The sequence below is a fragment of the Stegodyphus dumicola genome, chromosome 12 (assembly GCF_044657685.1).
Source record: "Stegodyphus dumicola isolate Sdum_Otavi_A_Nest chromosome 12, ASM4465768v1".
Taxonomy (NCBI): Eukaryota; Metazoa; Arthropoda; class Arachnida; order Araneae; family Eresidae; genus Stegodyphus; species Stegodyphus dumicola.
The window spans coordinates 74212703-74228768 of NC_140779.1; the positions used below are offsets into that span (position 1 = coordinate 74212703).

A 16066-nucleotide genomic window follows, 5' to 3' on the forward strand; every position below is an offset into this window, starting at 1 on the left:
CCATAAGCAACTTGGAAACAAAAAGGCATCAGAATCGCTTCGTGTCATGACAAGGTGAGCTAAAAAGCACAATGTGTCTGACTCATTGTTACTAGTTATTCATGCAGAAAATGTTGCCAAATGTTCAATCTATCCTAGCGTCGGTTGAGCCACTCGATTCATCAAAAGCTACCAGCATTTCTGATAGAATATTGGAAGTTACACTTGCTCAGGTAAGCACAGTTTCTTCACCTGTATCTAATAATTCTAAATCGGATTCACTACTGGATGACGTCTGCAAATTGCGTGGTGAGGTTTTGTCTCTACGACGATCATGGAGTGTTTTCAAAAATCGCTATAATAGGAAGTGAAGCCCTTCAGCTAAAGCTACTTCGAACTGTTCCTATTGCTGGTATCATTGCAAATTTAATTAGAAAGCTAAAACGTGTGTTCCACCATGTTGTTCCAGGGAAGGTGTAAAGGCGATCTGCGCTTTACCCGAGTCCTCTTTACCACTTCTGCGTCTCGTCGCCTTTCATCAGAGACAGAAAATAAAACACTTTTGTTCGACACTGGCTCAGATGTCAGTCTTCTTTAGGAACCAAAGATAAAGCACGTCAGACACATATTATGACATTTTCTGCAGCCAACATTACTCCTATTCTGGTTTACGGACAAAAATCTTTTAAGTATTGACCTTGGACTTTGTCGCAGTTTTAATTTTACTTTTTATGTGTGTTAAAGTGTCAACAAATATTATTAGATCTGATTTTTTGCATTATTTTGATTTATTACCTGATTTAAGGAATAAAAATCTTGTTGATTTAAAAATGCCTTTAAAAATTAATTGCAGTGTAATTAACACACATTTGTTTTCTGTTAAAGCAATTATTACAAATTGTGTTTATGATAAATTACTGCCTAACTATCCTTCACTGTCGGAGCTTCTTGATCTTAATGAGACTGTTAAGCATAATGCTATGCATTTCATTGAAACCATTTTGTCCTCCTGGGTTTCATGTAAGCCCAGAAGGATAGCTCCAGAGAGATTAAAAATTACTAAGTATGGAATTAAAAAATGATGAGTATAGGTCACACGCTACCCTCCAAAAGTAATTACTCATCTCCTCTTCACATAGTGTTAGAGAGAGGCACAAACAAATGGAGACCTGCGGGAGATTTTCGAAGGTTAAATGCTCAGACACTGAAGAATAAGTATCCTATTCTCAACATTTGTGATTTTGCATGGAGCAAAGGTATTCTCTCGATTAGACTTGGTTAAAGCCTATCATCAAATTCCAATTAATCCCTCTGATATCCATAAAAAGGTTACTGCCACTTCTTTCGGACTTTTTGAGAGCACAAGAATGCAGTTTGGGATATGCAATGCAGCTGCAACCTTTCAACGCTTTACTGATGAAGTAACTCGTGAGGTGCCAGGAGTATTTGCTTTTGTGGATGATATATTGATTGCATCAAAGGACGAAACTGAGAATTTGATACACTTGAAAGCTCTTTTTGAAAGAGTAAGTAATTATGGGTTAAGAATTAATGTATCTAAATGCAATTTTGGTTTAACATCTTTGGAGTTTTTGGGTTTTCATGCATTGGAACAGGTTTTAAAACTTTTACCCGACAGGGTAGAAGCCATTCAAAAATTTCCAAAACCAAACACCTTAACTCAGTTAAGGAAATTTCTCAGCACATTTAACTTTTATAGATGTTTTGTCCCAAGAGCTTCACATGTTATAGCTCCCTTGAATAGGTTATTAGAAGGCTGCATTAATAAAAGGAAAACTTCAGAACCAAGAAAAACAAAAGAATACCCTCATGAATAGAACCACAAAGCCAAGAAAGCATTCGCCAATGCAAAAAAGGAAATTCTTGAGGCAGCCCTTCTCAGACACTTAATTCCTGGTGCAACCTTGAAACTTTGTACTGATGCATCGGACATTGCGGTTGGTAGCTCATTAATGCAATTGCATAATTAAATTTGGGAACCTGTTGCGTTTGCATCCGTTAAACTAAGCAAAAGTCAAAGGAAATGATCAACATATGGTCGAAAAGTATTGGTTATTTGTCTATTAGGAAGTTTCGGCATATGCATGAAGGCAGGGCCTTTACAATCTACACTGACCAAAAGCCCTTAAGATATGCTTTTAAGCAGAAGCCTGAAATGTGTTCTCAATAACAATTCGTCATCTTGATTTTATAGGTCAATTTTCCACTAACATACGATACATCAAAGTTCTTGACAATATTGTTGCTGATGCCTTATCTAGGGTAGAAATAGATGCAGTAGCTGATAATCAACACATTGGCTATAAAAAGTTATCCGAAGCACAAATTCAGAACTCTGAAATTCAAAATTCTTTATATCAGTCTTCAACCAGTTTAAAATTAGAGAAACATTACTTTCCTTTAGAAGACGTTACTTCTTACTGTAATATGGACACAGGTATACCTTGCCCGTTCATTCCTGAATCTTTTAGCTCCAAATTTTTCAGCAGATTCACTGTCTTTCTCAAGCCGGTATTTCAGCTTCAACATAACTTATTACTAAGCACTATTTTTGGTCTAATATGAAGAAATTTATTAAAACTGCAGTTCAAATCTTGTCTACAGTGTCCATCGTTCTAAAATTCATAGACATTCGAAATCATTATTGGGTACTTTTTCCTTGCCTGATGCAAGATTTGCACATAATCCATATTGATTTCATAGGTCCTCTTCCACCGTCTGAAAGTAACCGTTATTGCATGACAATAATTGACAGAATTAACAGATGGCCGAAAGTTATACCTACTACCAACACGTCAGCTCAAACAACTTGCAAAGTGTTAGTGCAGACCTGGATAGCTAGATTTGGGTGCCCGGTATCAATAACAGATCAATGCCAAAATTTTGAATCTCACTTATTTAAGGGTTTATTGAAGATTTTTGGGTACACACTGAATTAAAACTACTGCTTATCATCCTCAGTCCAATGGGTTGATTGAGAGATTTCAAAGGCAACTTAAAAGTGTAATAATGGCTCATAAGAATCCAAAATGGACTGAAATTCTGCCTATAGTTCTGTTGGGTATCAGATCTGCCATTAAGAAAGATATAAATGCTACTTGTGCTGAACTTGTTTATGGTACCACACTTAGATATATTACTCTCAGATATGCTGAATGCTATTAATTTCGTATCTCCTTCTGAATCTTATGTGCCACAGTTTCGATCAGCCACACATTTAGTTGACCAATTCCAACCTCTAGGCATGGTCAACCATCAATTTATGTACACCCAACGCATCAAACCTGTTCTCATGTATTTCTGCATATTGATTCTGTAAAACCTCCTTTAACTCCATCTTACACTATTCCTCATGCTGCTGTTAAACGAATGGACACAAATTTTATTATTGACATAAGTAACAAAAAGATTACAGTTTCAATTATTGTTTAAAACCAGCATATGTGTTGTCAGAACGTATAGATTCACATGTAATTCCTCAGTTTCCACAGGTGCCTTTAAAAATTATTATGTCATCATTTGTCAATTATTATGTGGCATTTCCACAGTCTGTAAAGACTAAAAAAATTGCTTCAAAACAAGCAGTTACCCTCAGCGGATGTCGTGTTCATTTTCCTGAAAAACTAATCACTGTAATATGATTGAAGTTTTCTCTTGTGGTTTGCTGCAAAAGTCATGCTATATAAATACTTGATTAATTTTTTTGCATATGTATTGGGAGTTACATAAAATTCTTATTAACTTTTCATTATTTTTGTTTAACTAAGTTATTCATTGTACAGGTATATATTTCAATTAGCATTTAAGTGTATTATTACTATTCATATATTTTACATTTCTTCTTCTTCTTCTTCTTTTTTTTTTTTTTGGTACTTTTTTAAGTATAACTTTTATTTGAATGTTTATATCTTAAACTGGAATTTTGCGGCCAAACTCTTTTTTGTGTCGTGACTTTGTAGCTGGTGGAATACTCTGTGGCAGTCTGATGTTCGGCTGCGTACGCCACCAGACCACGTCATGTTGTGTACATAAAAACTGCCAATGTGATGGTGAGCTCACTTAATTCACCTTTAGCTCGAGAGTTATGTTTAGCAAAGCAGATTCATGTCTTTAAAGGACAGACAACTAGCCGTAACCTACACACCATAAGATAATAAAATAATTAAAATCAATATATTACATATTATATAAATTTCAGCCTTTACATTATATTCCAGATTAAACCTACCTTTGGACAACACAAAGCATGTTCTCTTCATTAAAAACCTTTCGAGATCGAGAAACTTGAAAACAGGCTCATGTATAAAGGCAGAATAAACCAAAAGACCAACCAGCAAGAATAGATGAGCAATATTTCACAGCATGATGTATTATTGTAGACAAGTATGAAAGATATATAAAGCTCAAGGATATACTGGTATGGTCAGCATTTCAGTGGTAGACACTGCAACTTGCACATTAGTCTGAAGAGTACATAGTTGCCATCCAGCAGATAATCCCACAGACATCTGCACAACTTTAGCCAAGGCTGAATGAGAAACTGTATGAAGGATGAAATGTAACTGAAGAACTTAGAACCATACACAGCACGAGTCATCAGATATCATGGTATTTCAAATTACAAGAAAAGTTGTCTTGAAAAGGTTTAGGAGTGATTATACATGAACAATCACGGTGATGAAAGACCACTATCTTGCCTTACAGGTGAGAAGAGATCGACAATGGGCAGTGATCAAAATCAAAAGACACATACAACACACTACTGAACATCCTGATATTGCATATTTTAACCTTAGACAAAAGACTGCATAGAGATAGTTTGCAACTAGTAGAGTATATGGAATTTGATAGTAGACTACTCATTGAAGATATATCCTAAGATGCCAGAAACACAAGGCATAGGAAGCTTGGCAATAGAGTTGAGTCATTTTCAGCATATGAGAATCTATTTAGTCTCAATAGTGATTTAGGACATCTAAAGATGTATATAGAGTTGCAAGTATGTTATCATCATTAAATCATTATCAAAAGCTTTAGAGAAGGCAAAGTTCTTGTCTGGGTTCACATAATGCTTGATGACCTTACAGAGGTCCACATCTTCCAAGGAGATTCAATCAGTGGTGATTGTTTTGTGCTGAGTTTCTCCTGCCTCATGTGTCTTTTCCAGCAAGCTGTAGGCACCGAGCTGCTTTTCATGGATGACTACAATATGCTCATCGTACAGCTGTTGTCAATGAGTTGCCATAGAAGATACCGGCCACATATATTGCTTTCAGAATTCAAGGAAATAAATCCTGTTGAAGACATGTAAAACCAGCATGAGCAGATGATGCAAATCCTGCATCATAGTGAGGAAAGATCACATCTCCTATTAAAGACATCCATTTTTGCTTACATCCCATCTTCTATCCTGCTGTATTCAAAATCAAAAAAAAAAAAAAAAAAAAAAAAAAGTCCTTTGTATCTTTAGGATTCTTCATTTGGTCACTGCTTTTCTCCTTTTTCCAGTCGTACATCTTGATGATGTTATCAACACACTTTGTACTGATCTGAAAGTCTGCTGTGTGATGTTGCATTTGAAAACCTGTTTCCATCTTTGATTTTTGTATACCAGTGTAATAATTAGATATTTCAGTGCACATGTTATCATGAAATGAATAAAAATAATAACTACTGCTGCCAAGTCATAAAACTAAATCTTTAGTGTTTAACAAAATTAAAATTCAACTTCAATTCTTAAAATTAAAATAAAACTTAAATTTAAAACAAATTCAACTTTGAAAACCTGGCCTTTGCTTCCGCATTGCTTTTTTGAACATAGAATACTATAAATATGTAGATAACAAAATATTAAGAAGTACTGCTTAAAAAAGGTTACTCTAAACACATTAAAAAATACATGTGTGCCAGACTGCAGTATTTTATTTTATAAAATTTCCTAGCTATCATCAGATTTTTTTTATGCAAACACCTATATTTACAAGATTAATATTATAAATTTGCAATCAACATATTATGTAGTGTTAGAAACATTATCACACTAACAATATGAAATACTTATTACAAAATGCTATTAAGAAGAATTATTTTGAATTATTTTGAAATGATCCACTTTATTATATATACATGAGCAATTCACATTTTTAACACAGAAGACTAATGAAAGATTTTAAGCCTCATCAGCTGGAATTACTTTTACCTTTATTTTCAGTGGACAAAACCTGTTAACTGGAGAATCTACCCTTGGGGTGTTAAAAATTGATGAAAATTATTGATCAACAAAATAAGTATGCAAATATCATCTCCGATACAAGCATTTTGGTTAACTGGGTTGTTACTTAATAGAAATTGCCAATAATTTGGAACATTTACTAAACTGAAACAAAACTTTAAACTTAATACAGTTTCACATCACTTATTTGGGTCTATATTGCCCTTTTACTGGAACTTTTTATGCCATTATATAGCCATAAATAATAGTAATTAATTATAATATATGCAAATTCAGAAGTCAAACAACAAAAATCAGCGTTATATTTAAAAAATTTTCACAGGACTAGTTTCGATGATTTTACCGAACCATCATCTTCAGCTGCAAAACCGCAAATGAACAAGATAGGAAATAATGATTAGATAAGATAAGAAAGCCTGGACAAGAATAAGCAAGTGGCGCCATCTGTTGGCGAAACCAGAACTAAAACATAATTTCTCTAAAAGCCGAAGGCAAATTTGGATTGGAATTAGGATCGTTAACTAGAACAGAAAGATTTTTATGAATGTGAAATGCCTCTAGAAAATCCAGTTCTCCAATGGAAGATGTTTTTTGAATAATTTTGGCAGCAGAAAAATTGAAAGTGTGATTTTCGGACCAACAATGTTGAGCAACAGAAGACTTCTGTGTTTCCTTTTTTCTAACATATGCCTCATGTTCTTTGACGCGAAATTTTAAGGCTCTCTTAGTTTGGCCAATGTAAATTAAACCACACTGGCAAGGAATCCTATAAATACCCCAGGAATTCATATCCGGAATGGGGTCCTTGAGTATAGAAGTTGGCATTTTATTGATGGGAGAATAAACAACCCGAAAGTTAAATTTCTGCAAAATATGTGCAACTTTATAGCTAATTGATGGAAAGAAGGGAATGACAACAGAATTTTTATAATCTCCTAAAATAAGAGTGTGGCTTTTAGTGCGTTGAGATGAAAATTTTTTAACTGCTTGATTAATAATGTTGGGTGAAAAGCCCCTGTCAATAGCTATTGCTCTTAAATAATTTAGTTCTTCATCAAGGGCTAGTTTGGAGGAGCAAACTTGAAGAGCACGGAAAACATAGGAATAAAATGAAGCTAACTTTTGTTTAGTCGGATGACATGATTTAAAGTGTGGTGGAAGGCAAACCGATGAAGGTTTACGGTAAACTGTAGTACTGAAGTTGGATGTGTTACGTGTGACCAGAATGTCGAGAAACGGAAGAGAATTGCAAGTCTCAAGTTCAAAAGTGAACTGAATAGCAGGATCAATAGAATTCATTGTTGAAAGAACTTTATTTAAATCATCTTTATTACCTTCAAACAGGGTAAAAGTATCGTCTACGTAGCGGAACCATGCCGGGAAGTTTAAAGTTTCAAACAATTTTGATTCATAATAATGCATGTAGATATCAGCCAGGATGGGACTGAGGGGGCTTCCCATGGCTAATCCCTCAGTTTGCTTAATATTTAGTTAGCTAAATATTTAGTTTCTAGATTTTCCACTCTATTAGACAATAACATTTACACCATAAAAAATTCAATAGAGTTTGTAAAAAAGGTTAAAAACATTTCTCCTAGTAATTTACTCATGGTTTCTTTTGATGTAAAATCATTATTCACCAATGTCCCAGTGGAGGGTGCATTAAGATGTCTAGAAACCAGACTTCGCGAATTTCATTTCTCTTGCATCGAAATTGATGAGCTAATTTCTCTCACTCAACTCTGTTTGAAACAAACACATTTTGTTTTCCAAAATAAATATTACAAGCAAACTGAGGGATTAGCCATGGGAAGCCCCCTCAGTCCCATCCTGGCTGATATCTACATGCATTATTATGAATCAAAATTGTTTGAAACTTTAAACTTCCCGGCATGGTTCCGCTACGTAGACGATACTTTTACCCTGTTTGAAGGTAATAAAGATGATTTAAATAAAGTTCTTTCAACAATGAATTCTATTGATCCTGCTATTCAGTTCACTTTTGAACTTGAGACTTGCAATTCTCTTCCGTTTCTCGACATTCTGGTCACACGTAACACATCCAACTTCAGTACTACAGTTTACCGTAAACCTTCATCGGTTTGCCTTCCACCACACTTTAAATCATGTCATCCGACTAAACAAAAGTTAGCTTCATTTTATTCCTATGTTTTCCGTGCTCTTCAAGTTTGCTCCTCCAAACTAGCCCTTGATGAAGAACTAAATTATTTAAGAGCAATAGCTATTGACAGGGGCTTTTCACCCAACATTATTAATCAAGCAGTTAAAAAATTTTCATCTCAACGCACTAAAAGCCACACTCTTATTTTAGGAGATTATAAAAATTCTGTTGTCATTCCCTTCTTTCCATCAATTAGCTATAAAGTTGCACATATTTTGCAGAAATTTAACTTTCGGGTTGTTTATTCTCCCATCAATAAAATGCCAACTTCTATACTCAAGGACCCCATTCCGGATATGAATTCCTGGGGTATTTATAGGATTCCTTGCCAGTGTGGTTTAATTTACATTGGCCAAACTAAGAGAGCCTTAAAATTTCGCGTCAAAGAACATGAGGCATATGTTAGAAAAAAGGAAACACAGAAGTCTTCTGTTGCTCAACATTGTTGGTCCGAAAATCACACTTTCAATTTTTCTGCTGCCAAAATTATTCAAAAAACATCTTCCATTGGAGAACTGGATTTTCTAGAGGCATTTCACATTCATAAAAATCTTTCTGTTCTAGTTAACGATCCTAATTCCAATCCAAATTTGCCTTCGGCTTTTAGAGAAATTATGTTTTAGTTCTGGTTTCGCCAACAGATGGCGCCACTTGCTTATTCTTGTCCAGGCTTTCTTATCTTATCTAATCATTATTTCCTATCTTGTTCATTTGCGGTTTTGCAGCTGAAGATGATGGTTCGGTAAAACCATCGAAACTAGTCCTGTGAAAATTTTGTAAATATAACGCTGATTTTTGTTGTTTGACTTCTGAATTAGTGTTTATTCGGCGTGTTATTGTGTCTTAATATATGCAACACAACTGTATATCTTCCTTCAATATGCCCGTGATTAGCTTTTAGCCAATGAAATCATTTTGCCCGATAATATAAAAACTTAGCATTCAAAATAGTTGAAAGCATAAACAGATGTCCTAAAAACATGATTTCAAGGATGATAGATAATGAGGATAAATTTTGAGTAGAACAACAAACTGCAAGGGAAAACACAAAAGAGTAAGGAAAAGGGAAATCTGTTTTGAATCGATGGTTTTCTAATCTAACTACGAGAAGGCTACACAACAGCAAACCAATTTTAAATTGCAGACCAATGAAAGGAATGTTATCATAATGGGAAATTTAATATCAAATAAGTTATGTCAATACTTCGAATGCCAAAGAAAGGAGATCAATTAAATTATCTTACCCCACCACACTGGAGAATTCTTTGATTTATGAACTAGCAGTAATACCGAGTTTAAAAATAAATAAATTAAAAAAAAAAAAAAAAAAAAGGCTATAGAATGCATTATTGTGCTGTGCTGCTACAATTTCTCAGGAAGGGGTAAAACAAAAATAAAAATTCTAGTCCCTTTCAAGTATATTTAATCTTGGCATTTTAAACCTCAGAGAATAAGTTTTTCATAAGATAAAAACTATGCTATCAAGAATGCATGGCAGGATTCTAATATTTTTGAAAAATCACATAAATTTGGAAAAATCTTGTTGCTTATGGAGCCAGGGCTGGCACTATACACTTTGCTGCCTGGTGTAATCTTTTTGGGTCCTAAATTTTGCTGCTGAATGCCTCCCTAAATTCTATTGCCTAGTGCCCTAAACTCAAAAAATGTTATCGTCCTTATATTTTGCAGCTAGGTTCTTAAATATTAAATTTAAAAAATTTTGCTACCCACTGTGACTGTCTTTGCATGGAACTCTACAATTCACCCCCATTTAGATACAAAAAACATTCACTTAGAACAAGTTCTAGTTAATGGATATGGGAATTATAAGCAATTTAAAACACTGAAATACTGCATTGCAGAAGGCTGAAATACTGCACTGCAGCAGCCTGAGGCAAATAGAGAAAATATTTAATCTACAAAAGATGCAGATGATATAAAAATATAAAGCTGCTAAAATAATTCAAAAACTGGAGTTTTGCAGGCCATACAGTTTATTAGCAGAAGAAAACCAAATTGTAAAAGTATTCAAATCAGCTTTGCTTGTTCACGTTTCAAGACTTGAGACTATGCAGACCAATGACAATAATAAAACTACAGATGAAAGATAAAACATTAAAATCATAAAGAATTTTTAAATGTTGACAATAGCTGTCAATATCAGGTGCCCTCACAAAATAATAGGCAGCAGATTGGAAAGATGGTAGAGAGATGACTTTTTCAGAAAGATCTGGAGGCCAATTAGAAAGAAGAAAAAATGTACTTTTAAACTAAAATGGCATTTTTTGCAAGATATAAAAGAAGGATGCTTCATATCTGTATGGAATGTTTGTACTGATTTTGTCTATTAGCAGAGTTTAAAAGGGAAAAAATAGCAAGTTAAATTTGATGAACTGTTTAGCTCTGTTTAAATATTTAACACGTTGAGCGCCACGTTGGCCATCTGTGGCTGACACTAGACTTTCCGTTTAGGGCGCATCAGGTATCTGTGGCTGACACTAGATTTTCCATTTAGGCCGCGTCGACCGCCGCTGGCTGACAGCGTGTAACATGATATATAACTATAAAATTTACACTGTTTTATGGAATTAATACCCTATTATAGTAAGTAAAGACATGGACTGTTTCTGATATAGCCTGTAAAACCTCTTCCGATTTACGCAGGGGTAATATTGATGTACTTGTTTTTTCCAATGGCAGATTGTGAAGAATTACAAATGTAACCCAGTCCATAATTGATTCATTGTAGGATTAATGGATTTCATTGAAACACGGTAAACATAAAAACGGTTCTCCATTACAGCTATTACAAAATGTGACAACTTTCTTAGTCTTTTTTCTGGCCATTACTCTACCAGCTTCTGTTGCATTTTTTCTCATAACATAATTTACAATATTTCCGTACTTAAGAGGCTTTTCCCAATTTTCTTTGGAGTTTATGTTGTCATTTTTTAGATATTTTTGCATTTCTGTTCGATGGAATGTCTTCTTTTCCACAACTTGATAGCGCTAATTCTTTCCAGAATTCAGTATTGCTAATTTTCTGCTTCATAATATCTTTGTATAGAATGTAACTATTTACAAAACAGACTTGGCGGGTAATGTGTTGAATAAATGCTATAGGAATCACATTCCAAATGTAAACTATCTTCTACTGCGATAAGAATCACTAGCCCTACAATAGCAGTGCTTTTAAGCGACGCGCCTTGGCCTGAACGGGATTGTCTAAGAAATATGCGTGGCGCTCAAAGTGTTAAACATATACTTGTATACACACCAAAATACTACATAGTTTTTCAGTCATTTTTGCCTTTAGCAGTTACTTTTTCCTTTGTTCGGACTTTTGAGAAAATTTGCTTAATTTTAAGAAATTACTCTGGTTTAATTATGCTGTAGTTACGGGAATCTATTACATTTTAACAGCACTGAAATTTCCCATTACTAATAATTATATTTTGAAATACTTACAGATTTATCTAAAGCAATTTCAAGGGTATATGGATCATTATAAGTAAGAGAAGAGCTGCGACGAATCCTGTTTTTCTTGGGAATGATGGTGCCTCCTCTCTGAAATACTGGAATCTAAATAAATAGCAACAATTTATTACTACAAAATGAAACAAAGCTATCACATATCATACAATAAAAATATCATATGATGTCATATAAAATCATTTAAGTTCTTAGTACTTTTATAATAAAGCCATACTGCTGGGCATTTGTTTGTTTTGACATGTTTTTTCAGAAAAAGTAATGGAAACTTTAGTTGGTTTCTCTCTAGATAAATGCTTCTTTATTGTAAAGTAATCCATGATTTGAAATTAACCAAGAGGTGAGAAAGTGATATTCTGCTTCTTCCAGAAAGAAATGTTATTAACAAAGAAATGTTGTGTTCAGGTATACCTCATAAAACAGAAGCCAATATATGGCTATACAACATTTGTTGATGCTGGAAAATAAAGGTATATGAACACAAATATTATTTGTTGAATAAGCATTCTTTTCATTATTCCTATATGATTTATTTACTTATGGTGTCATGAGTTAACATCCATTCAATTTTATGAATTAAAACTTGCTTAAAAAGAATCACCACACAATAATTACAAGAGATATGTACCCTTCTTTATCTTGTCCTAACACTGAAATCAGTGAATGCAACAAAAATGGGCAAAACAGATGAAAACTTATCCAGACAAATAAAAGGAACATAGGCCATATTCTTCTCCATTATGAGCTTTTAGACAATTTTAATGTGAAATTAGAGGATGTTCTTTATTGCTGTTCTCGATCATTTCACTTTATCTAGGATTGAGCAAAAAGTTTAGGCAAGAAGAAAAAAAAAAAAAAAAAGTGCTGAAATATCTAAATAGCATTGAAAATACATGGTATGGCTTTAACGGGAAGCCTTTTTTAGAACTGGAAACAAAAACAATTCCTCATGTACCACAAAATAAAATTCAAGATTAAGGATGATAAACGTAAATATCATGAACACGATGTGTTTTTTAAAATTCACGTTATTATGGATGATATTTACACAGCAAAATGATTCTTATTCAAAAAATAAAACTTCAGATTATTCATATTTCGGTAAGTGGGTTACTGCCATGAAATGTTCACTTTCAAGTATAATGGCATGACTAATTTAAAATAGAATACAATAGATTAAGTTAGCTTATCTGAATACAAGTAAAGCACTACCTTGAAGAGGATGCCTTTGTGCAGGACTTCTAAGGAACAGTAAGGACTTCTAAGCAGTTTGTATTCATGTAATACATTGGGAAAACCACAAAAACTAACTATGCAGTTGGCTGGCTCATTCACCTGGGTTCCAATTACCAGTATTCAGTAGTCTTGACATTCGGCCATTGGTGAGGCCTATAGAACACAATAATCGAGGCAAATGATATGCTGTACATCACAGTATCCCTAACCATTTACCACGCACAATACATTCTAAATTCTGTCATTGGGTTTCTGAATGCTTCACCAGCTTCAAAGTAAACAAAGAATGCAAAATCAAAAATAATTTCACAACATCTAGTATGTGAAATTATGTAAAAAACTAGTTACATCCTACTTAGAGCTTGTTTTCAGTTTAAGTTTTCTTTGTGAAAGGATTTCTTTGTGAAAGGAATGCTGATAAAGATATCAAACATCAGTGGTTTTTAAAATCCTGCTAATGAGATTCAGTTCTGACAAGTTTATTACATGGTATCAGATACTGATCATGATTTCCTCAAGAATCATGGTAACAGCTGAACTCTCATCGCAAAGTGCTTATATGATATATAATACTGTACAAAGTCCGAAATCCGGACTCATCGGGACTTCGCCGATTCCGGATTTTTTCGGATATTAGATCATGAATTTAAATCTGGTAAGATGGCATGCAGAAATTATACAATTAAAAATATGAAATCTTAATTTATGAAAGAAAGAACAATTATAATTTAAAGGGTATAAAAAATTTGAAAAAAAAAAAAAAAAACTTAATACTTATTTGTTTACTTTATTAAACAATTCTTTTCATGTAAGTTGTTTAAGTTGCTTCCACAAAAAATTCAAAAAGTTCCTTTTTCTTTTTTCTTATGTCATATACAGTCGACTTTCCAATGCCATACTCCTCACATAATTTTGAGATGGATATGCCTTTATCCATTTTTTGCAGCAATTTCACTTTTTGTTTAATGAACATCGAAACATGGTTTCGTTTTGTAGATCCTTTGGCAGCTCCAGAATTGGAAACTCTTTTTGACATTATCGAAAGTTCAAGCTTAGTTTTTATAAAATTTCCGTAATAATAACAGTCTGCAAAAAATAATAAGCTGGATCAAACTAAAAGATTAGGGAGCAGTGCAGTTCATGACATTAACTGAAATGCCTTAGAATCAGTAAAGATAATTTTAGCCCAGCTTAATAGCGTTCGTGATACATTATTGGCTGCGTATCACAAGACTGGCGACGAAAGCTAAGTTGTTTCACTAAATTTCGTCTTGCTCCTATTGCATATTTATTTCTTGCATATGCTTTAAACTAATCTGAGTCGTGAATAAATAAACTCCCACATACACTTAACGCTTTATCTATGGCCAGCGCTAAATACCACATGGTGCAGTCTCTACGGGTCTGCTACAAAGTACCATCCTAAGTTCTAAATTTTCACCGCACCTGAACTTTGCATCCCAGTGCTTTCCCTAAATCATAAAAAACTTCTCATCCCTTAATTTTGCTGCTTGGTGCTTCCCCAAATTCCAAAAATTTCGTCTTCTGTACATTCTGCCGTCCAGTGCCCACATATTCTGTTGACGCTTCTGGGTTTATGGTGAATAACATATCAGTTATTCTTAATTAAAATAGCACTAAATGTAATCTTTTGGTCTATGAGTTTCATTTAGAAAATCTATTTTTAGTATATGCAAAGAAATTTTTGTTGAATTTTTTCTCGTGGACATTTCTTAGAGCATTTAAAAATCTATCATCATCACCAAGTGTAATGTTAGCTTTAAAAGTTGCCATACTCTTGTTATTCAATCACTAATATAAAAAAAAAATAAAAAAAAAGTTCAGACATCACTGCATGAGTTATTACTGAAGCTTTCATGTATTGAGAAACATGCAGTGATGAAAGCAAAATATAATAAATAATGACTCGCCAGGGATATAAAATAGGTGAATGTTTCGGTAAGCTTGGCGAACAGTAGAACGGAACGTTTGAAATGTATGCCACGCTGATACTCAGCTATGGAGCCAAATTATTAATGTCACAAATTTATGCCTACATGATTGTTTTTCCATAATGAGGTATTTTATTTAGTGAGTAAGTGAAATTATGAATTGGAATTTTTAAGTGAAAATCTCCAAATGTTTTATTCTGGACGGAAAAATAAAATGTGCATGCATAAAGCATACAAAAAAAAAAAAAAAAAAAAAAAAAATGTGACTTGGAGGTTCGGATTTTAGATCATTTCGGATAATGGACATCTGGATTTCGGACTTTGTACTGTATTTCAAATTTGCTTGGTGGCAAATAGTTCTGAAAAAAAAAAAAAAAAAAAAAAAAAAGTTAAACAGGTTGGTACTGCATGAATTAATACAATAACATGGTACACAGGTTTCATACTGGCTGTTTCCTCCTCATTTAGCATTTCGATACAAGCATCTGTCATTTATGATGAAAGGTGAGGATTTAGCAAGCATTAGTAACTAAAATAATATACCAAAGAACAAATGTTGAAGATGATAATGCAATAAGAATCAGTGTAAGTTGCATACTAGACTAGTTTTATAAGCCAGCCTAGTGCCGACTAGGCTGATTAGAATCTCCTTTAGCTGTAGAAGTAAAAATGATGAAAAAGAAACATATGCTCAGACCTCAAAATTTCACACTAAATAACCATGAGACATATGTTAAGAAAAAATAAATGCAAAACTCCTCTATTAACCAATATTGCTGGTCAAACAATCACTCTTCCATTTTTTTAAAATTATTATATTATTTAAAAATTATTCAAAAAACGTCTTTTGTTGATAAAATTGGAAACATTTGTTGGTTGAACCTTAGAGGCAGTTTACATTCATAATATCTTTTTGGTTTCTAGTAAACCCATTAACTGCCAAAACTACAAGGAATGATTTTTTTATTATGC

At 33.5% G+C, this 16066-nt stretch overlaps 1 protein-coding gene across 2 annotated transcripts in view; it reads right to left on the reverse strand.

The window, feature by feature from the left end:
- Positions 1-16066, reverse strand: part of LOC118183491 (neutral alpha-glucosidase AB-like) — a 114172-nt gene that overhangs the window by 17099 nt on the left and 81007 nt on the right. For both annotated transcript variants that reach the window (XM_035353056.2, XM_035353055.2), the window contains exon 18: positions 11883-11996. In XM_035353056.2, coding sequence (XP_035208947.1) covers positions 11883-11996 — 114 coding nt within the window. The remainder of the gene's footprint in view (positions 1-11882; positions 11997-16066) is intronic.